Source organism: Scleropages formosus, chromosome 4 (genome assembly GCF_900964775.1).
Source record: "Scleropages formosus chromosome 4, fSclFor1.1, whole genome shotgun sequence".
In the NCBI taxonomy this organism is placed as follows: domain Eukaryota; kingdom Metazoa; phylum Chordata; class Actinopteri; order Osteoglossiformes; family Osteoglossidae; genus Scleropages; species Scleropages formosus.
In genome coordinates, this window is record NC_041809.1 from 24,337,081 (window position 1) to 24,362,818 (window position 25,738).

At 48.1% G+C, this 25,738-nt stretch overlaps 1 protein-coding gene across 11 annotated transcripts in view; it reads right to left on the bottom strand.

Annotated features, from left to right (window-relative positions):
* Positions 1-25,738, bottom strand: part of nbeaa (neurobeachin a) — a 184,897-nt gene that overhangs the window by 91,914 nt on the left and 67,245 nt on the right. For all 11 annotated transcript variants that reach the window (XM_029251397.1, XM_029251396.1, XM_029251387.1 and 8 more), the window contains exons 9-22: positions 19,008-19,205; positions 18,478-18,611; positions 16,626-16,734; positions 15,508-15,660; positions 14,675-14,843; positions 10,034-10,113; positions 9,100-9,162; positions 8,332-8,429; positions 8,123-8,215; positions 5,372-5,480; positions 4,674-4,755; positions 3,980-4,103; positions 3,179-3,371; positions 1,566-2,558 (exon numbers count right to left, since the gene is read on the bottom strand). In XM_029251397.1, coding sequence (XP_029107230.1) covers positions 1,566-2,558; positions 3,179-3,371; positions 3,980-4,103; positions 4,674-4,755; positions 5,372-5,480; positions 8,123-8,215; positions 8,332-8,429; positions 9,100-9,162; positions 10,034-10,113; positions 14,675-14,843; positions 15,508-15,660; positions 16,626-16,734; positions 18,478-18,611; positions 19,008-19,205 — 2,598 coding nt within the window. The remainder of the gene's footprint in view (positions 1-1,565; positions 2,559-3,178; positions 3,372-3,979; positions 4,104-4,673; positions 4,756-5,371; positions 5,481-8,122; positions 8,216-8,331; positions 8,430-9,099; positions 9,163-10,033; positions 10,114-14,674; positions 14,844-15,507; positions 15,661-16,625; positions 16,735-18,477; positions 18,612-19,007; positions 19,206-25,738) is intronic.

Sequence of the window (25,738 nt, forward strand, 5' to 3'; positions counted from 1 at the left end):
GCTGTGGCGACCAGAGCGGTCTGGACCTCGCGGTCACACCGTCACCCGGCCCTTCTGCCTGCGACCCGGTGGCGAGCGATGTGCAACGGTTCAAGAAAAGCCGTAACTGACCCATTATACCCTAGTCGTGCCACACTGGTTTCTTGCCAGGTGGTATAATGTTTTTGTTCTCAGCTCAGCATGGGCTCTCACACTAGAGCCACAGCACAGCGCTATCTGCTATCGCAGTTTATAGTCGCTCTTTGTTGCTCGTGGAATCACAAACTGCTTCGGAAGCATCACGCAGCCCAAAAGATGCGGGCCCGCTTCGAAGCCCATGCTGAGACCTAGACATTTAGTGTAAGGGAAGGAGAATGAGCAGTTGCACCCTTTCTGCATATAACAGGGCCCTTAACAAGGGGGGGGGATGTTCAACGGCTTATGAACATATGCTTTCATACAGCATCTTACTAATCAATACAATGGCATCTTTCCCCACTAATATTACATTCACAAGTATCGCATTTACCGTCTACGTCTTTGCAAAATACACACCGTTCTTCCGTTAAAACACCAACTGCTGCATCCATTTCCTACCTGCTGTCACATGACACCTTCTATCCATCAAACTGATTACAGAAAACCAATCTCAGAGCCAAAATATCAATTCACAGCCAGCTTACCTCAACTAAAACAATTTACAGTCGACTTTCTTCACAACTAAAGTGCTGATTTAAGTTATTCGTACTCAATACTAACTTTTAGATATTAACTGCATAAATGTCAATTTAAATCGCATAAACCGCTTTTATAAGATGAACAACCTTACACTATCTTACGCTTTTCTCGTGGCTTAAAAAATTATTCACTTTTGCCCAGCTCATGGTTCCAGTTTTAATGATGTGAATGAAAAGTGACAGAAGTCAATAATGTTCATTCCAAATATTATAAAAGATGCTGCTAATACTATTTTCACCGTTGTCACACATTACATATTTTATTTTGGTTCATTTTTAATTTCAGGTAATGTTTTCTTTTTTTTTTTTTTTTGCCCAGGAACCAGCCGTCCCCCCCTTAAAAGTAGTGGTATCGTGATCCCCTTGCAACAGGACTTCCCCTAATGGGACGATTTCACAGAACGAATTAACCCCATTAAGCGAAGCGAAGGTGTGTATTCGTGTTTTCTGCTCTCCTAGCTACCTCACGACACAAACGGGCTCGTACTACTTGCAGCTCTCACGAAACAGTCAGAACAGCTGCGCATCCCGTAATTCGCGGAGTCCGCACCAGGAGCGCCGAACGCCACCCCGGAGGGGCCGCGTTCAAAGCTACGCGTCAAATACGGGAGACGGAAGCCGCATCTGTTCGGTCGAGAAAGTAGCTGGTTCAATCGGAATCCTCAGCGACAACAAAAAGGACGGCGAGTGCGCGGAGCCCTTCCTCCAGGACATTTGCAAAGCTGCTAACAGAAAAATTATTCTGAAAATGTCAAGATGTCAAAAGTGCGAGACACCCTAAGAAAAGCGTACGAATCCTCGCTGCGAAAACCCGTCCGGTAACGACCTGATCGCAGTTTCCCTGCATACCTGCGTCGTCGTCGTCGTCTGGATTTTCTTCATCTCCTTATCCTTTCCGTCGTCGGACCGCTCAGTGTCAGAGGTCGTGCTCGCAGCGTCCGTTCCACCTTCCTTCCTGGAGGATGAAGCGTCCCCGTCCGTCCCCAGCTCAACACGATCGGATCCCCTAGTGGCTCCTTCAGCCTCTGCAATGGCACTTATATCTGCCAGGGCCGCCTGCAGCTTGAACTCCCCATCCTCCGAGAGCCCGGGAGTTATCGCAGAGGGAGAGATGACATCTGAATCGGCCGTAGTCATGTGGGCCAGCAGGCTTAAATCATCGCTGGCGCTACCCGTATGGACTAAGGGCTCAGCTGAAGCGAGGTCGGGCAGAAGCTTCCCGTCAGAACTGCCAGACACTCGGCCGAACAAGAAGCCGTTGCCGCTCGGGATGCTGTCCTTCTCATCGGCCAGGGTGATGAGCGGTCCGGAGTCATCCCCATCCTCCGCCCTTCGCTCGGGTGCCAGCTGACCGACAGCGGCGCAGTACACGCTGTCCAGGAGCGAGTCCACGCCCGACAGCGCCCCGTTCTCCGCCGACCCGCTCCCTGTCATAGCCTCCGGGGACAGATCCAGGTCATCCAGCTTCACCTCTGTGGCCTCCACTTTCTCCGCCTTGATGTCCACCAGGAGGTCGTGCACTTCCACACGCACCCCGCCCACGGCAACACCGGCGGCCTGCTCCACGCCACCCGTCACCCCACCCGGCCCCTTGCCCTCTGCCAGCAGGTTCCGGGAGTCGCCGCTCTCGGGATAGTCCGCTTCGCTCTCGGGAGTTTGCGTCTGCGAGCCGTCGTCAATCTCGCGTATCTCGATGCCGCCATTGACAGCGGGAGCCTGGGCAGAGAGCCCCGAGATGGTGCTTACAGAGCCCTTCTTTCCCTTCTTGATATTCTCCTCCTCTTGCCGCTGATACTCTTCATACATCTTCGCCAGGTACTCCTTGTGGGCCTCGTAAGTAACCTGGAGGGACAAAAACTCACCATCAGCGGAGCTTCACAGTGTAGATCGCCAGCAATCGTGACAAGTTACAGAATGTTTTCCTATTTTTCTCTCACTGATTAAACTCTTGCAGAGAGAGCATCATCCACAAATGGCATCTGCACATGACTAATACCGCAGGAAAAAAGTAAGTGCAGAATAAACACTGCATCATTAACTCCATCTTAAAAGCCTGGTTTAAAAACTGCCCTCTGTGCATATGATCCAACAGTCGGCGGCAAATGAATCTCCTCTACTGGCAATCAATGTAGATGCTGTATTGATGGCAGTGCGGTGATGAAAATATTTGCTGCTTGGGTACATGCTCAACTGTAAATGTTATGCTTCCTGGGAGCGGGATGAAAATCACGTATCTGAATACTAGTAGCTGAATCATTCAGTTGATTGTACATGTTGCCATGACACTCCACAACAAACTCATACAACATTCTGTCAAAATGTACAGGCAGGCTGCAAACTACTTCAATAATCTTTGGCCAGAAAACTCGATGCGTAACGAGGTTTCGGAAATGACATCATTCGTGATCGGTAGGCAGAGGAGGGACGGGTCTGATCAAACCGGCGATCCCCATCGTGCTGACCTTGGAGTGCGCAATGGACAGCGTGTCCACCCAGACGCGCCAGCCGCCCCACTCGTATTTGATGGCGTGGTAGAGCAGGATGCGGAAGATGTTGTACACCATCTCGGTGATCTTCTGCTCCTCAGGGTTTTTGGGGTTGATGTAGCCCAGGGAGAACATCCAGTCCTGCCACACAGAGCACTGGAGGAGGCAGCTGTGCACAGAGCCATCAAGCGCCAGTGAACACACAGAGCATCGCCAGGAACAAACAGAGTACAAACAGGCTTTGCGGTATAACTCCGTGGCAACACTCCATTAAATGAAAGATATAATCACACACACATTTTTCTGAACCGCTTGTCCCATACGGGGTCGCGGGGAACCGGAGCCTAACCCGGCAACACGGGGCGTAAGGCCGGAGGGGGAGGGGACGCACCCGGGACGGGACGCCAGTCCGTCGCAAGGCACCCCAAGCGGGATTCGAACCCCAGACTCGCTGGAAAGCAGGACCCGGTCCAACCCACTGCGCCACCGCACCCCCAAGATATAATCATTATTGTTATAATTAAGAAGACCCGAGTGACTATATCTCACTGCAGAATACCAAGAACATGACAGATGGGCATTTTGTAGCAAAACTGCACAGTCAAAAAAGAGTAAGTGTGTGAGCACAGGATGTTGACAATTGCGTGCGTACGTGTGGGTAAGGGATGTTCCGGAGCAGAACATCTCTATTTCAGCGATTGCGTCTGCAAGCGTCAAGTGTTCTTGTGCGAAATGTCTCAGTGCTGTACTCCTGCGAGCGTGTTCTTGAACGCTCACCGCCGGTTCTCTCGGCTGTTGCTGAACAGCTTGATCATGTCAGACAGGAAGAGACGTCGGACCTCCATGAGCTCCGCGCTGGGGGTGGAGTTCTTCAATAGGGTGGCCACCACCTTCAGGATCACTGGAATGATAGGGTTGCATAGCCACTGACAGGACTCAGAGCCTCTAGTCTTCTTTCAGCACCACCCAAACAAACACAGCGGAGCATTAAGTGAAGTGCAGGGCTGTTACGTGGCCTTTCAATGAGATGGCTGCTGGTTCAAATCCTAACCGTCTAGATTTTAAGCGAGATATTTCAAGTCAGGGTCGCAGTTTTCTGAACAATATCTCGAAAGCATGGGGCACTAGGCTAGAAAGGGTAAACCCTGGACAACATACCAATCCGCTGCAGGATTAACCAAATTGTTTTGAGTAGGGGAAAAAGTATTCAGGTGTATAAATGCTTAAACGGTAGAATTGTTTAAGAACAAAAAAAAAAAAATCTCAGAGTTAAAATCAATGCATTATTAGAGGAACTGACTTTGTGACTAAGTTTAAGAGAGAGGCCAACAGATACGCGTTATAGTCCAACTTTTGGTTGGTATGAAATTAAGCACGCTGGGCCAGGCGGCAGCCCCCACTGCGTCTACGTTGGTCTGCTTTGTAAGAGGGAAGGTCTGCAGCTTAGCGCTGGTGTTAGTTGATGGCGTACTTGGGTTCTGGATCTTCACTGTGGAGTCTGGCTCCGGGTGTGGCTTGTGGACCACCTGGGTGCACACCTGCTCTGTGAGGATCTGTAGAGGTGGGGTTGTTGGGTAGGAGAGGGGATGTGAGAGACAGGTGTCAGTTCTGTATACAAACCAGTTACGAAAATGGTAACTACTCACATCAACACCTTTAACTTTTACCCTGTCACTGAACGAACGAATAAACGAACGAACGAACGAACAAAGACAAACGAACAAAACAAACAAACAAACGTTTATTAATCCCAGAGGGGATTTCACCTCGGATGCAGCAGCACACAATGAATTACACGCATGCATACACCACATACGTACGTATCTGCATACCGACACACATAATGTAACCCAGCAAATGAACACGGACGTAACTTAGCAAGTGAAGTCGGCAGAAAACCAGATAAGTTAACAAGTGAATAAACAGGAAAACATTTAAACGCAAGAGAGGGGAGGAGTGGATTGACGTGAGCTGATGAAGCAATGCAGAAATGCTGTCTCTTATTCAGAATTACACTGCTCAATACTTTGTATTTGTAAAAATGACTTCACATTAGAAATTTAAAGACTAATATCCGAATCTCATAATTATCATTGCGATAAATGTTACGAAATGGAAAAGGAAAGCAGAAGCAAAGTGAAACGCGGATCTCCGCACGGATCGCCGTACCTCGTAGAGGGTGTTGTACGTTGTTACAGTCACTGTGTTGGTGTGCATCATCAGTCTCTCACCCAGCAGCGTGAATAGGCTGTGGGTATGCATGATCTCCACCTTCCTCCTGCAAAGACAACATACAAAACAACACTTGGGTGCTTCAGAGTTCCTAACCGTTCATGTGACTTACCCGGAGGCCCATGCCGCATCACACGTAGTTCCCACTTGCCTACGCCGCTCACACCGTTTCACTGACATTATTATAGCCGCATCCTTCTACTTGATTATTAATTCCATTTACACTGAATAAATGTAATTCACAGAGGTTTCGTTCATATGACATTAACGTAGGAGACAGAGCGTGTGTTGGGGGGGTGCCCCTTTGTGCTTTTAACCTCTTATTTTCGCTGAACATAATGCTGTTCAAACAGCTACTGAGAGAGACAAAAATCTGGTTGTGGAGAAGCAGGTTTCACGTTTCAGTTAGTCATTTTAAAAAGTGCTGCGCTGACATCAGATTCATTGGGAGAGGTGACTCACAATCCAAATAATTATTCCATCAAAGCAATTAAGAGACGGTGTTGGGCAAAAAAAAAAAAAAATTTAAAAAAATTTTAAAAAAGCAGTGTGACCCCTCAAGGACCACACCTGGAAACACATGCTCTAAACCACAGATCCTCACTCCGGGTACACGGCAGCTCCAGGGTTTTCAGCTCCTTTAACAGCCAACAACTTCACGACTGAGGACACTGAATAAGTTCAGAGAAGGAAATGATTATGGAGCGAGTGCTCAGGTTGAAGGAAAACCCGCGCGCGCTGCGGCCCTCTGGGATGACAATTACAGCAGGATTTCCACATCGCTTTTACGCTGCTTAGAGCTCAATAAAGACACCAAGTTGAATGCGGAGATTCACTGCTGGGTTTGCACCTTTAAGACTCACACTTCCTGGATGGAAGTTGAACAGTCCTGCTGTGGATGGCTGTATCTGTTATGCAAGCAGAGGGCATACACATACAGCACAGACATAAAGTTCGGCTCACAAAGCATTCCGTTAACATGCTTGAGCAGGAAATCGGACGCCAACATCTCTTCCGTCCAGCTCGTCCTATGCGAGTATTATCCGGATGTATACAGACTCCCCTGGTGCTGTTGGAATAGCCTTCCGAAATGACCAGAAATCCAGGAGGTAACAATCTATTAAGAGTCAAATTAAATACTTTCAATTTAGAATATGAACACAGCGGCAAAGTGAGACGTGTTCGAAGGTCCAGACCTTCAGCCCATCTCCTTCCTCCTGGCGACTAAAGGAGGACTGATCACTTCCGCATGCAGCACAGCAGCCCGTTACTCAAAAACAAGGCTGCGTTGTGGTTTTACAGCGAGCTGTCAAGAAGAACATCTCAAGGAGCAACGAAGCCACCAGCATGGAGCTGCTGTCGCCACTGTAGGCGTGAGCCGTTGACAGGCTTAGCCTGCTTCAGAGCGGCGGACGGGTGCCGCAAGAAAATACACCGGTAACTTCTGCGGCTGTGACACATTTTTCACCCCAGTAATCCATTAATAAACAAAACAACATGATTACTGCTGCAGACTCCAGCAGTCTGGAATTCCTGGATGCCTTTAAAGTTTGCTAAATTAAGCCCTTTGTAATGCCTTCACACACTCAAAGGGAAACGTGTCAATGCGGAAGAAAGACGTGCGGGTAGAGAGCCTTTCATTCGCCCCACTCTGACATGCACAAGTTGATGCCTGAAAAAATATTTTTTATTCAAGTGTCCATTATAAGTACGTCTGCAGCATTTGCCTCAACAGCCACGGCACTGAAGAACCAGTAAAAGCAATAAATTTAATTTAAATGCAAGCCAATGCACTGAAGCAACTCAAGCAACTCTCGAGTTGGACTGGCTAATAAAGCTGCAGTTTCATGCCCCCCATTTGCATAAAACGTACTTAATGTTACAAAGCCACGCAAGTCCCATAAGGTTTGTGACGGAATCTGGTCTGTGACTGATGGGAAATTAAGCTGAAGAACTAGGAATGAAGGATGAGTAATTTGAGTGACAGCGGAGCTCTGAAAAAGATCTGACTAAAAGCACGCGATGATTTATAGGGTGCCCAGAAACGCTCCGTTTGAGAAAAATTGCACAAAGGCAATTTTTCGATGAGCGCGTAGTTGAGTAGGTTGATGTAAGTGTCAGTCCACGGTGTCCACGTGTCCGCGTGGCCATTCCTTGGTGACGGGATCTCCGGCAGAGCTCTACCCTGGCCAGGAGATACAGGTGTTTGGCTCTGTGCTCCAGCTGTGCGCTCAGTGGTAGGGACGGAACCCTCATCGCTCGCCTCCGTTTCTTCTCATTGCCGACACCGCCTTCGGGAGCACGTCCAGAACCCCCCCCCCAGAGGAACGAGAGGATCGAGACAGCTAACAGCTAACGTGGCCCACGCAAAACACACCATTTCAGCTGAAGACTTATACATGACCCACTTTATTGACTTGCGTGTTTACTCAGATTTCCACAAATTTTGTTTACTCAAGTTTTCATTGTAACTCTATTATAAAAATGCAAATCCTCCGCATGCATATTTAAATTCCTCATAGATGAAAGAGTTTAACGGAGTTATTATTTAAAAAACAAGTGACTGAGTCTCAGTACATAATAATGTAAAAAAAAAAAAAAAAAAAAAAAAAAAAAAAACAGGACAATTCCCTGCAGCAGGAGCCGGTGAAGTCCTAACAGCATCTGTGTCGGGCCTTAATTACTCACTTGTGGCCCAGGTGCTTGAGAAAGTACCCCAGGACTTTGAGCGCCTGCACCCGAATGCTCTCGCTCTTGGAGGCCAGCAGCTTGTAGATGACCCTGAACAGTGAAGACGTACAAAAGGGACTGTTTGGGACTCGAACGCTGGCATTGGACAAAGTAGTCCGCTCGCAACACGTGCGCTTTTATCCTCCGTTCGTCCCATGAGAACTTACCGTATTCCGTTCCTCTGGTCAAAGGCGGGGATCATGGAGGCGGGATGCTCAGACATGAGCGCCACAAGGAGCTGGAGAACATCATGGATATTCTCATCCTATAGAGGGCAACAGAGGACAAGGAGGCCAGTTGCAAGGGAAATGCAGTCTAGGTAACGTTACTCGCAGCGCCTCCCTAACATTCATCGTTCATTGTCGGACTGAACGGAATAGAATAGAACTTTATTTCGCCATTTGTACACGTACGCGTGGTCCGGGCACATAGGAATTCTTGAGCGATGCTGAGAGAGTCAAACGTAAAAACAAGGTGTACACAATAAATACTCTAAAACTTCAATAAATAAAGCTAAAATAATACAATAAATACAATAACTACAGTAAAAGAGGGAGTAAATACTAAAAAAAGGAGGAAATACTATTAAAAAAAGGAGGGGAGCAAATACTTTAAGGGGGGGGGCAGGAATAAAAAAAACAATACACACAAAGTACACAGTAAAGGCTACAATAATACTGTTAATAGTAATATTAACAGGCTGATGGTTAATGTTAATAATAATAATATTAATGCTCTGATGGTTATTGCACATGTCATTATTGCACATTTTATTCTTGCACCCATAGAGGTTAAGAATAATTCCCCTCGTCGACATTCAAGCAATATTTCCGAGACGTTGGAAGAGAACATTGGCAGTTCGCTGCAAACCGATGGGCAAAAGACACGAAATGAGACACAGAGAGGTGCGCCGGGAAATAGTAATGGGCTTTTACCTCGTGCATGGTCAACAGATAGTTCAGTATGCTCTGCAGCTCGTCCTCTTTCACACCACGATCCTGAGAAGCAGCAGCAGACGGATTAAAATGCATTTTTGCACCATCGCTACGTATATAAAAGATACGTGAGAAAACACGAAAGGTGACTATTTTTGCAGGTGTCAAAGTGCACCCGTTTCCCGAAGACACGGCGATCCGCCGATGTTAATTTTTATTATTTGAGAGGAGCTAAGGATGCCTCTGTGAGATAATATTTCCCTACGGACCGATTTAGCTCGATTTTCTTAATATCCGGCAAACTTCCCGTTTAATTTTTTCTGTCTTTGAAAACTTTAAATTATGCACCGTGATCGTTCGGAGAAATCGGCATAGATGGAAGCCGCGGTCGGGCGACTTCAGACTTCCGATGCGATCTGGCACTGAAATGTGTTTACATTTCTGTGTTTAAAAGCGCATTATCTCCGTCACGGCCTTAGGCAGCCGTTGTGTCGTTTCGTACTGTTGTCAGAGGGGCGGGTGGGGGATTGTGGGGAGGGGGGGGCGGTAAATCGCAAGAGCACCCAGTGCTGGGAAATCAGTTTGGTGTAATGAAGAGAACGGATGCTAAGCAACCACATTGTTGGAAAACAGGACAACAGCCCAGGCTAAATAAAACCAGACTCTGTGCTGAGCCACACGCTCCTAGGCAGTGACCGACAGGAAGGGAGAAACCTTTGCTTTTTAATTTAAAAAAAAAAAAAAATGCCAGTACAATTTCACCCCATCAATCTTTAAGTTGTCTGCATGGGAAAAAGAAAACTGAAACAAATCGCCAACGACACCCCCAGTAAAAGGCATAAATAAACAAACAAGCAATCTGCGTCGCAGATTAAGCGTCTCTTCCGACCGTATGAAATATGCAGCGCGATGGCGGAGAGGACGCGGGCCGTACCTTCAGGATGAGCTGTTTGAGGAACAGCAGCATGAAAGCTCGCAACGATATGATCTCCTTCTGGGAAGGCCGAGGCCCATCTGCAGGGACACGGCAAACAAGGTTACATACCAGCTGGACCTCGTTGGGCAACCATGTACATTTACATTTATTCACTTAGCAGATGCTTCTCTCCAAAGCGACTTCCAATGATCTCTATGTAGTGTTACCAGCCCGCACACTTTATTCAGCAAGGTGATTTACACTGCTAGGTACACTACTTACACTGGGTCACTCATCCATATATCAGTGGAACACGCTCTCTCTGTGTCACTCGCACACTATGGGGGAACCTGAGCAGCATGTCTTCGGAGTGTGGGAGGAAACCAGAGCGCCCGGAGGAAACCGAAGCACGCAGACACGGGGAGGACATACAAACCCCGCACAGACTGAGCGGGGATCGAACCGACATCCTTGCGTACCACGCGGGCGCTGTGAGAGAGAGCAGCGCTGCTCGCTGTGCCACCGTGCCGCCCTACCCCACGTAACCATCAAAATCGCATCATGACCATTCAAAGCAACAAAGGACACAAAATCCAGCTTTCCAAAAGAAAAAGGTAAATATTCACCGACGGGGACCGCGTTCGACACCCCCACACCCCTGGCCGCCCTAACGAACAAGAACAAAAGAGGAACACTAGTATAAGGAGCACGCGTAACTATAGAGAGGCAATGTGAGAAGCCCACAGAAAGCTCAGCAGCTGAAGGCAGCCTGCCAGAGACCCCTCATTCCAATGCGACAAGAGCAAGAGGGACAAGGAATAAAACATAAAACAGAGCAGATAAAAGCGCAGGGAGAGGGGGAAAACACTCCTTTGTCTTTTCTCTGAGGAACCGCTGCAGCGAGACAATCAATACGGCACCTAGAGGCACTCATTTGGCATGAAAACAAGCGAGAAAAAAATCCCAAGGCAGACCGCAAGTGCTAACAATAGAGGGAAAGGATGACCATTAGACAGCGCTCGGGATTTTCACATCTGGAGAAGGTCACCCTCGGAGCGGATGCGAGAGCGACCCCGAGATCGACCGATGCCCTCAAGCCGGACTCCGAGACCCAATAAGTACTAGCGTTCGGCGAGACGGACACGAGTGAATCGGTGATGCCATTAAGCCCCCCCCCCGAGAAAAGTCTTCAGTGACAATGTCAGGGATTCAAAACTCCAGGTTTGCTGCAGCGAATGAGGCAGCGCGCAACGCACACGCTCTTATCCACGAGGGTCCAGGTGCTGCGCTGCGCTGCACCAAGAGCCACTAAATCACTCTTATCAGAGAACAACCCCAGAATAACTCTTAATCCAAATGGATCTGTGTTGAGTCGCACAGCTACGTGAAATTAGAAAGCGCCGATTTGCGGCGCGCAAGGGTGAGACCGCAGTTTGCGCACTGCGAGGCTGCTCGATTTCCGCCTCTGGCGAGCAGGAGGAGGGATCCGAAGGGTAGCGGCGGCGGGAGGCACCGGTAAGGCTCCGAGGGAGAAGGAAGATCGGGAAGCAGTACAGTTCCAGCCTGCTGCACCTTGTGCGGACACTGGACAGTGACAGCTGCTGGCTGGCTGGCTGCTCTGCAATGGGAGTCTGTGACCAAGAGGTCGTTGGATTGAGTCCCGGAGGACTTTTAAGAAAAGTACTCGTTTTGGAATAAATATTCAAGAGGAGGGGGTGCGGTGGCGCAGCGGGTTGGACTGGGTCCTGCTCTCCGGTGGGTCTGGGGTTCGAGTCCCGCTTGGGGTGCCTTGCGACGGACTGGCGTCCCGTCCTGGGCGTGTCCCCTCCGGCCCTACGCCCTGTGTTGCCGGGTAGGCTCCGCTTCCCCGCGACCCCGTATGGGACAAACGGTTCAGAAAATGTGTGTGTGTGTATTCAAGAGGATTTTATGCTCGTGACACAAAAAAAAAAAAAAGGCAGGAGGAGACTGAAGAATCCCTTTACGACGACATGCCGCAGTCTCTTCCTAGACGTGCTTGGTCAAAGACCTGTGGGAAAAACAGCTTTAGTGGCTCTTCGCATAAAAAAAAAAAAAAAAGTGCCAAACAAGAACACCGTTCCCGCTATTGCCCTTATCAAGGTGTCGTCCCCGTGCGCCAGTCTGCTTGCGCGTTCCTCCGTGTAGGCGCGCGGCAATTCACCTCTATGAATGACGTATCGTTTTAAATCCAAATCCCCCCGTCGAGCTCTTCAGGAACACGCACACCTACACACGAGTCCAGAACAAACCGATGCACCTGAAACAACTCTATTTAAAAAAAAAAAAAAAAAAAAAAAAGTCCCTGTTTGGTGCTATAATTGAGCTCTTCATTATCACCTTCCTTTTTTTTCCCCTCCCTTTCTGAGGCTGTTAGTGTAGTCAGTCATTTCCAGGACAAAAAGGATGGAAATGAGGGTTTGGGGAGAAGGGGGGGGTATAACAAACAAACAATAACTCGGTCACACAGACGGAAGCTAAAAACAGCACACGGATCGAGAGAATCCACGGAAGCATCCAGAGACAGAGAGAGACCCCCGTCGTCTCCAGCCAACGACGCCCTCTAAAGCCCCCGTCTTCGGAGACTCATGTCACATCCAGCCACTATCAGAGGCAGCTGAGCACCATATGGTCCTCTAAGACAAAACCAACCAAACAATTTTACACAATACGTCATGGAAGGGATAACGTTGTATGCGGTCAACGATGAGCCACATTAACGCACATGCTGTTTTGGACCATCTTCACTAACGCTCATATATTTGTTTACGTTAATGCTTACATCTACAGCTGAATCTGCGTGACGTACCGCAAATTCTAGCCTTAGTGGAGGGGGCACAACTCGCACATGTGCGCCGTTTACAGGTCTATGACACAATATATCAATACTTACAGTATTAAATGTTTCCAAATACCTAAAACGTAAATTATAATCTTCTTTACGGAAGGCTCCACATGAAATGACAGAATGTAAATTACACAATTTTTTTTTTTAATTTCTTTTGCAACTGTTATTAATGTGTAGTGTTATTTGAATCAATTTATACCAAAATAACTACAGCCCTTCATGCCACAAACTAAGCATTTTGCAGCTACTCACGGCAGTGTTTTTTTGTCCCTCATCTTGACATTAACCAAGCAATTACTATACTGAAAATTACCACAAACATCTCAATCCTCTTCAGATTACAGCTGTATTTAAGGTATAAAACATTCAAAGGTTGCAGGTTTGATTCCCACCTCCATCTATAGAACCCTTGAGCAAGGTACTTACCCTCCATTGCTCCAGGAAAATTACCCACCTGTATAAATGGGTAAATAACTATATGTAGCTTCACATCGTCAGTCGCTTTGGAGAAAAATGTCACATCGTTGAATAAGTTTAAATGTAACGTAAACCCCAAAACAGTGCCTTTGTGTACAAGTGAGCAGAGTGAGCAAATCAGCAACTGGTCTGGTGAAATCCTTCTAGAATGAGCGTCACAGTGAATCAAACGCATACGTTGGTGGGTATGATTTCAAATAGCAACAAGAGTAGACGCATGAGGTGCGCTTTGAAGGGGTCCAACCTCCTCAGCGAAGGTTTTGCGGCCAGTTTAAGTCATCTGTAGAAACCAAGTCCAGATGTATCATCAAAAGTGGGAGCGTTGCTCAGGAGTCAAAGCACTCAACGATTTGCCCTGGCATGGCACTACGCATGTAGGCTACGGCTATCCGAGTCTCGAGACATGGAAACTTTCCATATCGGAGCTGTATTAATGGCAACGGTGGGGGGGGGGACACCGAACTTTAAATATTCTGCGTTTGATCTTCGCAGTTCAGACGCCCGGGAGATGAGCTTGATGGAGGAGGCGGCGAGTCAGTGCGCCGTGACAATTTTCACTTGTTAATCGGCAGGAACCTTCCGGGTCTCCTGGAACCGTCCCTCAACCACCCCCTTTGCGCTCTCGAAATTGCCACTGGACGGACAGATAAATGCAAACCGGCCCGGATTTGCCGCAAGATCCCACGATGCAGTGCGGCGCTTCCCGAACCGTAGTCCCTCTGTCCCCCAATGAAAAACGCGATATGCAGGAGAAACAGAAAAATTCCCGAGCGCTCCGTCGAAACGTACAGCAAATTGCGCACCCCTATTCACGATCTCAGCTACAGCTTCTTGGAACTCGCACTCACACACTACAGCATTAACTGATGTTAGCAGCTCTTCCTAGCCCCAAAAATCTTATTTAAGCAGTTGCAGCGGGTATGCGCTTGCACACTTTTGATTTGTCGAAACTCAGAACCAACACGAGAGCCAAGAGAGGAGCGGCACACCGAGGAGAGACGGACGGTAACGACTGCAGGCAGAAAGGCCCGGGCACCACGGCCATCATCGGCGATGAGCGCACACAATTCCCCTTAATGAAGAGCTCAGTCATCAGTGGAGCCAAAAGCAAGGAGAAGCCTCATTACACCACCCAGATGGACTATGGGCTCTAAGAACACTTTAAATCGTGCCAGGATCTGAACCTAAATCTCCGTCAAAAATGTAATGGTTTACAGCTCACTACTACAGCTTGAACATTTGTCATCTTCAAGAGTCTCACTCCAGGTAGTTTACCTTCACTTTTTCCCCCAAAATGATTTTATTTGGGTACTTACCCAGCCCCTTGGGCATGATGCCACTGCTCTCCTGGGGGTTGACAGCCCAGTAGTAGTACTTGAGGGTGTGCATAAGCTGCAGCACAGTGCCCACACGCCGGATGGTGGAGTAGATGGTCGCCGTGCCAATGAACTCCGCTGAGAGGTAGGTGTACAGGGAGAGCTGGACCTGCAGAGGCGCACATGCACAAACACAAACACACACACAAACACACACACACACAGGTTAAGGTGAACATCCAAGCTGTTTCTCCAAATCACTTCTTGAAAAACCCATATACAAAGGAACTGTCATGCAGAAGATTTCCTAGGAAGGATGAATTATTTCAGGAAGTTAATTATCTTGACACCGACAAGCATTTCCACTGCAACCGGGGAGAATGGTAAGGAGGGCTCCAATTTAACACGTGGTGGTTCTAAGAAAACGGCAGAACCTGACCGGAATTGCGCTCCACTAGCGCAGTTGGAGGCGGAAGTGTCAGGACAGGTGGAAATTACCAAGTACTGTGGTAAACCTGGATTATACAAAATACATCAACGCCTGTGTTCAGCCGGACACATTTGGACCCAGCGATACCGAACAGCAGAGTGCTTCTGTAAGCCTGGACTGTGTTTCAGTATGACCTCTCTGATCGCAGCTCCGGCGCTACATCGCACAGTGATGACCGGAGCACAGCTGGGCACAGTTAAGCAGAAGGGGTCCTGGATCCGAACAGAAACTATTAGGCACGGTGGTGCGCGTGGATTCAGATGAGAGACCCCTGAATTCAGCGATGCCCGAGTAGGGACGGCTCATAGCACGTTTGGCCGGAAACACAGCACCCGTGCCTTACCTTGGCCGGCGTATGGATCCAGATGGCTGCATTGAACAGGATGTGGTCACACAGCTGCTTGAGCAGAGGTGCCCCATGGGTCAGGCCATCCAGGTACTTGGCGAAGGACAAGAACTGCTCCAGAACAGCCCGGGTGATGTGGACCCTTGAAGACTGGCGTTGGGGCAGGAGGAGTATGAGGTTTCAGTCAGCGAAACAATAACTCAAACGTATATTAAGTGAGATGCTGACTAAATATTCCTCAAGATATTCTGATTTGAAAAAACGGAACGCACATTTTTTCTTTGTCGCGTGTGTCGCTCCGAACAGCGACATCAGAGAAAGCAATAAAATCTGAGATGCGTGTACCTATAGCACAACTTGCTGAAAACCCTTAGTGGAAGATGAGACGTTTAACCGTGAGGAATAAAAAGGGGGCTTCGCACGGTCTCCGGGGAACGCGTCCGGTCCCGCCGCCACTAAAGACGGAGGGGAAGGGACACAAATCGGTGACAGATGGCGGAGAGCAAAGCAAGGGGGCCATGAGGGAACGCCAGCAGCAGCCTTTGGGTGGGAGTGATGCTGCCAGCCAAAAAGGCATTTTCAACAGCAGACTCCTCCAGAGTGAGAAAGGAGAGCCAGCAAAATGAAAAGACCCCCACAGGTGGAAGAGACAGAGGGGCTGTCATCTAGATTTCTTCGCAGCAGTAACTACAAAGGTCATCAATACCTTCGCTATTTAGCAGCCGCTTACAACAAAATATTTCACCGTTATATAGTCTGATACTTACTGAGAATACCTATGTGAAGAGCCGTGCTGACAATTACAGCCAAGGGCATGTCTGCATTAAGACTTTTGGGCCAAATGATGAGGGGTATGTTGTCTCTTTCTTTCCATCACACGGTACCCACGAACGGCACCAAAGAAAGAGTCAGGATCCAAAATTCTGGCGGTCCTCACTGTGTGGAAAATGGAACTCTTTGTGGACCTTCAGCACGTTCTTCCTGCTCCGAATGTTTGAAAACACCGTTTCTCCTGGTTGGAAAGCGGAAGTCTGCCTATTGTCAGCTGTCTTTGTGCTTCTCCTGACCCGGCGTGTACGGACCCACAATGATCTGGCGTTGGCTGCGTGTGGTACCTTCTCCAGGAGGTAGCCGATCACCAGGAAGCCCTTTCCGCCCAGCATCTGCTCCTGCATGGCCACCGAGCTCTTCAGCAGCTCCACCAAGAAGGCGAGCAGCGTAGCGCTACGGGGTACGTTCAGAAATCAATGAGAACACGTAAAAACCCATATTAAAGTACTCAAGAAATGGAAATGCTAAATGAGCTGACTTGATCAAAAAAAAAAAAAAAAAAAAGCACACAACTAATGTAACGTCCAAAATCAATTACGATTAAATGCTAAAGGTGTGAGAGTATACAATCAACTGAACAAATAGCAGGGGACTGCACAACAATATTAAAAAAAAAAAAAGCTTCAAAGCAATATAAAACAAACCTATTAAATCACTTCAGGAACAATATCTCATTACTGGGTAAAACATTCAAAAATACAACCTCGATCAAACAATTCTTTGGAAAAAGCACAAAATTATAATCATAACACTGAGGCACAGACACCGAGGACTTTAATATTTATTTATATGAAAAGGTCCCTTTTCAGAGGCAAATGTTCCTTAGTCCATGGTGCAAGTTTGTAATACCAGCGGGCAGCATGTTGAGGCCTGGTGAAACCCACGACTGAGCTCTCGCGCACACTGCTGCATTTTAGAACCTGACGAACGAGCCGAAAATTAGCCAACGCCAGAGCCGTGGACCAGCTGAACGTCATGCGTGGTTGAGCTTTTAACGGTAACTTACTTTTACATTAGATCACGCCACGCAACCAAATGGTTTCCCCAAACGGTAAGCACTGTGCCTTTTAGCGCGGCAGTCTTTTCCTTCCCCGCGCTCGGCCCTGATAACGAGACCCGGAGCCGCAGCGGAGCGAAGCGCTTCCCCAGGACCCCAAGAGTCTTGCAGAACGGGGTTTGGAGCTCAAATGCAGGTGGGAAGGTGGAGACCCTCTTCCATCAGCTCCGCCCCTACAAGGACTGCTGGGGAGGTTCATCCCGATTCGTACCCTGATCAGGCTCTCGCTTTGGAATCAGCCCAGCTGTCTCTTCCAGTCCCACTGGCCCAACAGTCCTGGGCGGTGAGGCTACAACAGCTCCCCTCCGGTTCTCAGTCCCCTGCTGGGCTCACCATGAGGCCTCTGGCTTCTTCTGATCACTACCTCCTTGTGCTTAACATGCTGCACCAACCAACTCAGAGCCTTCATCTTCCAATCCCTTACGTTCCAAAAAGACCCTTAATTAAGAAGATACTTCACAGGTCTTCCTCTGTTACTCAGATCCGTTCTGTGATGAATCCTCAGCTTTCATATATACTTCGAAAATGTCAGCATGCAGGGAAAGAGCATTAAGAACCCAGTACAGTGACTGGTACAAACACCGTTCACACCTGTGCCTCTCTGAAACGACCCTGATTCTCCGCTCAAGGCCTCACCATGCAACGTTAAGGTAAGCTCTGTTACTTGTTGTTAACACAGATCCTAAAGGAAGGTAATGCAGGGCCTGTAGACACAGATTACCAGGAGTGGTCCAGCGTCCCATCAGACTCATGTCGCTCGGTCCATGATGGAATCCTGCTCTGCAACGGGGACTCTAATCTCAGCCACTCCTATTTAAACCCACTACTGCTTAGAGGCTGAGTGACATTACTGGCCAAGAGAGCAGGGACCCCAATGACCTCTTCATTGCATATGTATGAAGAACTTTTCTTTTATTTGGCAGAAAACACTTTACTGAACAATAGCACATCCACAACATCCTTCAAAATGAGCGACGTGACATTCAAGGAGATTCTACTGGGACGCTTTTTTAAAATAATAATAATAATAATAAAAAAAAAAGCCTTCGCTTGCCCATCTTTCACCAGAGCAAACTCACCACACGGTGGTCTCCACCTGGCTGTCATTCTGCTGGCGGAAGTCCAGCTGTGCAAAGAGTGGGAAGAGCACCTGGATGCCACCAATGGAGTGGATGGCGCTGTGGATGGAGTGGGTCACGATAGCCTTCACATCCTGCATGTAAAGAAGGGGTCACAGAGGTGCAAACACACACACACACACACACACACACACACACACACACACACACACACACACACCGCCATACATGCAAGTTAGCCGTCTTGTCTATTTGTTAACTTGTCCAATAACAATGTAAAGAAAAAAAAAAAAAAAAAAAAAAAAAAACTCATCGGAACGTATCACATATTTTAATATCTCTGCTGTAAGAAATGTAGAAAAAAAGTGGAAACATTTATTTGGTGACAGCTAAAAGGAAACATTTAATACTCGAGTGAGTAGAGATTCTAAGCAAGGCTTTAGTCTGTGGACTCAGGCCGTTCTTTACACAAATAAGGGTGAATGATAGCGTACAGGGCGTGCGAACGAGGTGGCGAGGCACCAACTGACCTGCAGCATGAGAGCGTGGGGCGAGTGCACAAAGATGGAGGGGTTCTCCTTGGGCGAGGACTCCAGGCAGAGCTGGGCATCAGTGGCCTTGGCATTGTAGGTGAAGGAGATGCTGCTAGCCAGCTTTCCGTCGTAAAGCACCTGCTTGTGGTGCTCGGCCAGATGGATGTCGCTCTCCGACTTGAACTTAAACGTGCTCTGTGGAGGCGGAACAGACATCTGTCCCCGAAAGGCTCTGAACATGCAGACTCGCGAGTAAACGTGGCGGTCGGTGATGGGTAACGCGGTACGGACCCTGAACTCTTTCAGTAGCGTGCTTCGCAAGAAGCATCGCGTATTTCATTTATCCCCACCATCTAACATATTGACTTAACAATTTTGCTCCCAACATTACATTGGCTCAGCCTCGATTTTAATTCATTGATTCTTTTATGTCTTTGGGCTGTTAATAATCGAAGACTTAAGTGAGTTTGCCAGCACAGACAATCTCTGATCCATTATTGAATTAACTCTTCCACTTGCATCATGTTAATTAAGATAATGTAGCGCACAGCTTGTGAAGGCGGGCTGCCGAGTAATTAAACATCTTGTTTTTGGATGATGTGTATGGGATTACCAGCCTGTGGAAGTCTGCGTCATTACAATCGGCCAAAGAATTTTAGAGAAGAGGGTTTAAAAAAAAAAAAAAAAAAAAAAAAAAAAAAAAAAAAAAGTATTCAGGCGTTTGTGGGCTAGAACCCAGAAAACTTCACGCAGCACACAAATGAGGGACAATATCTATGCTCTACCATCTGATCGAATTTGTTTCATCTCGTTTAGACAGATGCTTTAGACCACCTTTAGACCCCCCACCAACTGTTCCTTCTCCAAATTCTCAATTATCCTTTCGCAAACTTTAACCTCACCACCCTCTAGACTGTGCCCTGAGTGTCACCTAGTCATCGAGCTTTCCTCATCCCTCCATCATCGAAAGCACCAATTAGAAGACTTCTTCGCAACAACCAACTGCACTATATCCCATCGCAGAACATCAAAAATTGATTTTTTTCCCCTCATTTTTCCAAAATATCAATCACGAACTCCTGATACACCTTTAAGTCCTTCCTGAGGTTTACTTTGCCGTCAAGATTTACACGTGCATAATACCGTTACTGGCAACCTCACAATTAATTTCCAGTTCTTCTAAACTGAACCGTTCAACTCAGTCATCTTATCCTTTAATAATTAATTTGCAAAACTGTCGCACAATTATGACTACGAAAGTCTCCCCCATGGAAAGTGCTTAAAAAAACCAATTATCATTACGATGCTTAGCTTTTATATTTTTCACATACAAGTTCTTTCATGCTGATCCTCCTACAGAAAGCCAATATTCATATCCTATTGTAGGCTACTGTCTGAACCACTATCTCTCCCAAACAGTCATCCGGAGATTCGAACGGTGGCTGTTGAAAACAGCAAGTTGCAGCGTCTCATCTGCAGTTACGAAGGACGAAAAAGAACAACCCCGAGGCCTGCCATTAACTGCTCCCCTGGCAGGCAGAGCGCTCCCGGCAACGCAGACCAAGGAAAATCTGAAACCGCAGTGGATCTTCCTGCACTTGGCTGCTTCAGGCCACAAGGGTCGCAGACCTTTTTCAGGCTGCAGCTGGTTCTCAAGCTCGTGCGTGCGGGGACTGCAGGAGCAGGAGATCTCCAGGCTGCAGTGAGGCCAGGAGACTCTTACTCACCTCCAGCATTTTGTCTCATGTTAAACTCATTTGCAAACAAGAGCAAATTTGTTGTGAGGATCAGGCATAGATCCATATTATTTGATAAGAACTCGTGTAGAACTATAAAAGTTGGCACAATGGCAAAACACTCTCATTAGAAATTTCTTCTGCATCCAAGAGGACATTAGAGTCAAATGAAAAAACGAGGGAGGGGGGGAAAAAAAAAAAAAAAACAGAAAAAACACTCGTAACGTAAAGCCACGCGCTATTAAAAGCCGCTTGAAACACGTGGGATGATAGACACTTGGACTTCACCGGTCTTTGCCAACAACCTAAACGGCACTTGCACGATAAAAAGCATAATTGGCCTCATTTCCAACCCCCAGGAACAGAATGCCATCGCTGCGATATTGCTGTTCCTCTACGAATTATACCGAGTCACCCAGATCTCCACCCTTTGCGACCTGCAAATGAGCTGCCGCTGCCACGGTGGCTCCGCAGTTCTTTGGCACCCACCCCCAGCATGCCCACTTGACAACAAAGGGAGCGGCGTACAGCGAGTCACCGTGCCGGCTCTGCAGGATGCTCGCAAGGCGGGCTCCGGTTCCGCATGACGCGCCCTGTGCTTCTCAGGCCCGGGTTCAAGGGTCAGGGGTCAAGTTTTACACTCATGTCATTGAGCAGCGAGAACTAAGACACTGCAAGGTCACTCTGGAATGGAAAACGAAGCACGTTAATGAAAAGCGCTGATGCAGAAGCTTTCACTAGGGGCAATCAACTTAAACAACACTAATAAATGCACGGGGATTGAAACAGCCTTGCTAAAACAAAAGCCGTTTGCACCCCGCGCACAAGGGCCCGTTCGCGCAAGGGCTCTTAAGGTTCGTAGGCTGCGCTCCGAAACGTCCGACGCTTCCCTCCGTGACGGCGACATGAAGCCAGGATGCCGATAACGTCACGCTCGGGCCCGTCGCTACACAGATAACATTCATCTTCGCGGTACGGGACTGCGGGGGCTGGGGGCTGGGGCACGGCGAGCCTCGTGGACCAAGGTGTTTTGAGGCACGTGCCGAATCGCTTCAAAGAACCGCTGACGTTCCTGGGTCACCGCCATTTCTGAATGATGTTTTCCGAAACGAGGGATTGAGCTCGACTGCACCAGGACTGCTGGCAGACAATAATAAAAAAAAAAAAAAAAAAAAAAAAAAAAGACCACAGGACAGAATGAAAAGGGGGGGCTAGGAGGCACGGTGGCACAGCGAGTAGCAGTGTTGTCTCACGGCGCCTGGGTGGTGCGAGAGAACGTGAGTTTGATCCCCACTCGGTCTGTCTGGAGTTTGCGTGTTCTCCCTGTGCGGGTTTCCTCCGGATGCTCTGGTTTCCTCCCACAGTCCAAAGACATGCTGCTCTGGTTCTCCCATAGTGTGTGAGTGACAGAGAGAGTGTTCCACTGATGTATGGATGAGTGACCCAGTGTAAGTAGTGTATCTAGCAGTGTAAGTCACCTCGGTGAATAAGGTGTGTGGGCTGATGACACTACATAGAGTTTGTTGGAAGTTGCTTTGGAGAAAAGTGTCTGATAAATAAATGTAAATGTAGGAGGCACCGCACCACACCCCAGAAACCCTGCTTGCCCTGTTGGCCCTAGACAAGCACCCCATAAACACATGTGGTAACGATAAGGAAACGAGAAACACACAGATCCCGCTGCTGCAACCGGTAAGAGTGCAATAGAGGCAAGGCAGTTCTGGTACTTTTCTGTTACTTTGAGTCTTGTAAGACTAATACCGTAAGAGTCACTCTGCTATGCGTATGTGCTAAGCCAATAAATGACGCGTAAGCTGCGCTGAGAGACACACACATAGTCGGACTCCTCGCAACTAATCCACAGCCGTCATGGAACCAATGTGACGGTCACTAATTACATAAGCACAGGAGCGCTGGGGGGGGCGGGGGCGCACAGGGCTTCATTCCTTCAGAGCTCGCTGCTTTTCCGGTGCACCATCAAATGCAGAGTTTATTGGTGGCGCCTCGATCCATCTCCTGCATCCTCGCCCTCAGACCTTCAAGGCTGTGCGGATTGTCCTTTCTCCCGCGATCAGAAGGTATGGGGGTGGACTTGGACACCGCGACTTGCCACGCACCCATATTGCCAGGAAACAGCGAGGAGTTACATCCCCTGCAGGTAGACAAGAGCATCTTCGCCAAACGGGGGTGGAGTGTGTAATATTTATTGTGAATCAATACGCTACAAGTCGGGGGCTTGGTGGCGCAGTGGGTTGAACCGGGTCCTGCTCTCCGGTGGGTCTGGGGTTCGAGTCCCGCTAGGGGTGCCTTGCAACACACTGGCGTCCCGTCCTGGGTGTGTCCCCTCCCCCTCCGGCCCTACGCCCTGTGTTGGCGGATTTGGCTCCGGCTTCCCGCGACCCCGAATGGGACAAGCGGTTCAGACAATGTGTGTGTGCAGACACTACACGTTTTTACTTACTTCTACTACGCATGAGCACCAACAACAGCCACTTAATGGTGAATACAGTATATTATGCAGGCATAAGCCATAACTCCGATTAGATAACGGGTTAATGTGGTTTTTACTCCAGGAGCACCACAGTGCCCAGGGGTATGGCTCATACATGTAAGAAATCCCTAAGGCTGGAAAACTAAAGCTCCTGCAAAACCCACAGCACCAAAGAGAATCTTCAACCAACCAGATCTATGCTTAATAAGCATATTAAAAATAGATTAAAAAACAACTCTGCATTTATTGGTACTGGCAACCAAGGCAAGGCACTTCAGCTACGGTTGTATGCACATTAATAATTGAGGACCTCTTGCTTGGGATGCCATTTTGAGAGCCGGAGCACAAGTCCAACGCATCGCGCAGACCAGGAGACTCCCTGCTCCACTTGCCATGCATCTTTAATGGAGCTTTTTAATAAAGGGGAGTAGCAAGTTTAATCTGGTTCACTGTCGTCTGCAACAGCATTCCACCCAAGGGTCCAATGAGCTGCAGCTGTAAGGTGTCCGTTGAAGCGGCTGCATCGCAGTCAAGCAAGGAGGAGGCACTCTAGTCCTAGAAGACGGCGTAAGAACTCAACATCCTCAAGTGTTGCTCTTTTCATACCGAAGGTCAAACGTGGTTCCCAAATCGCTTCAAAGTCAAAGCTCCCCAAGGATCGTTGGCCTCTAAGGTCCAACTAAGAACCAGGAACCCAGAACCTTGAGCGTGAAGGTGATGGGCTCTACTTTTCCTAGAATGCAGTGAGGAGCAGTGTTGTGTGGTTGCTCTGGAACCCTGGTGCTGTAGTTAGCAGTCTGTTACTAATGTGAATTTAGATGCCAGTGAACCAAATGAGAATCATCATCTGTGTCTAGAGTTAGATGGTTATCGCTTCCACGAAGCCATCATATCAACCAGCTCGTTCTGCTGCCAAATATTAATGTGAGAAGGGAAATTCTAAGTCGAGACATCATGTCTATTTCTCAGCTCTCGGCTATTTTGCTTTCGAAAATGTGCGTGTGTTGCTTCTGATTTTTCAAGTTCAGTGTTCACCAGCTGTTTCTATTTTTTGTCGCCAAACATCTTCACTGATAACAGTGAAATCCATTCGGTTCAGCCTGATTGAAGAATACCAGGAAAATCCAAAATACACCTTACATGCTGCTATTTTGCATTTGTTAGTAGCCGTTGCATGGATTTACCATAGGCTGCTATGTTCATTGCAATAAAGTGGAACGTATGCCAGTCGACAGAAGAATGAATTCAAATGAATAATTAACCCTAGGGTGTCGCGTGGTCTAAAATGCGTAAACGAGGCAACCCCCAATGTCGGGTACGTTTGCACGGCCAAGGTAATCGGCAGCTGGCGGAAAGCCGGAACGCACCAGATGTGCACCACGCACATTTCCCAGCCTGCCGTCTTGCTCACCAGCACAATGGAGATTAAAACCGACTTTCTCCAATTTCCACTTTCCCCTTTCTTCTCTTCATAATAGGAGGCAGAAGAGTCAAGACACCATGTCGCCATTAGGCTGCTGATGCTGATAGCTAGTAGCATAGAGATTAGAGCTGCTGACTTTGGATCTTGCTGGTTCAAATGTCATCTACCAGCGTAGTCCCCTTGAGCAAGGTACTTACCCTAAATTGGTCCAGTAAAATTACACAGCTGCATAAATGGCTGAATAACTAAGTAGCTTGATTATGTAAGTTGCTTTGGAGAAAAATGTGAGCTAAATGAATAAATGTACATGTAAAGTGACTGCTCAAAAATTTGTAAGCTCTTGGCCTGCGAAGTCCGCAGACACACGTGACCACTGGTAGTAAGGCAGGGGCGAGAGGATGCACGGGGCTCCCCGGGCTCAGTCTCGGACACAGGGGCCGAGAAGGTGCAGGTGGGAGATAGCAGTCCAGGGTGTGCCACTGGAGCGTCCGCAGCATAACAACGATCCTGTTGCCTACTGCCATCAGCCCAGAGGAGACTAGGTGAAGGGCACCAAATGAATAAACACGAGGCAGCGTGTGTGTGTGTGTGTGTGTGTGTGTGGCAAAGACAGTTTGCAGCCAAGAAAAACAACACAAAAACACCAAAAAACAAAACAGGCAATGCAGGTGCAAGACTCCTCTGACCCAAACTTCCCAAATCCACTCAGAAGATACTGCCAACTGCCTTCAAATATAATTAAGAGAAGTGCAGAAAGGTGTACCGCACCCTCTCGGAGGTAATTAGCAGTCAGACACAAAGACCCATATGCAGATTTGAGCTGAATGTCTGAACAGGAGGTCGGAGCCCCGAAGCACAAACTGAAGTCAGAGATCAGACTCATGGAACAAACAAGGCCGAAACTCAGCGGAGGTCACATTTACGGTGACATACCACCTTACAATCCCTGGTCATACAAGTGACTGAGCGCAGCCTACCGTGCCTATAGCCACATCCAATGTGTCGAAGAAGGAAATGCTGCCGAATGTCCAAGTTGCTCAGCATAAGAGCACCTGCTAAGCAGGGACCATTTACTGAC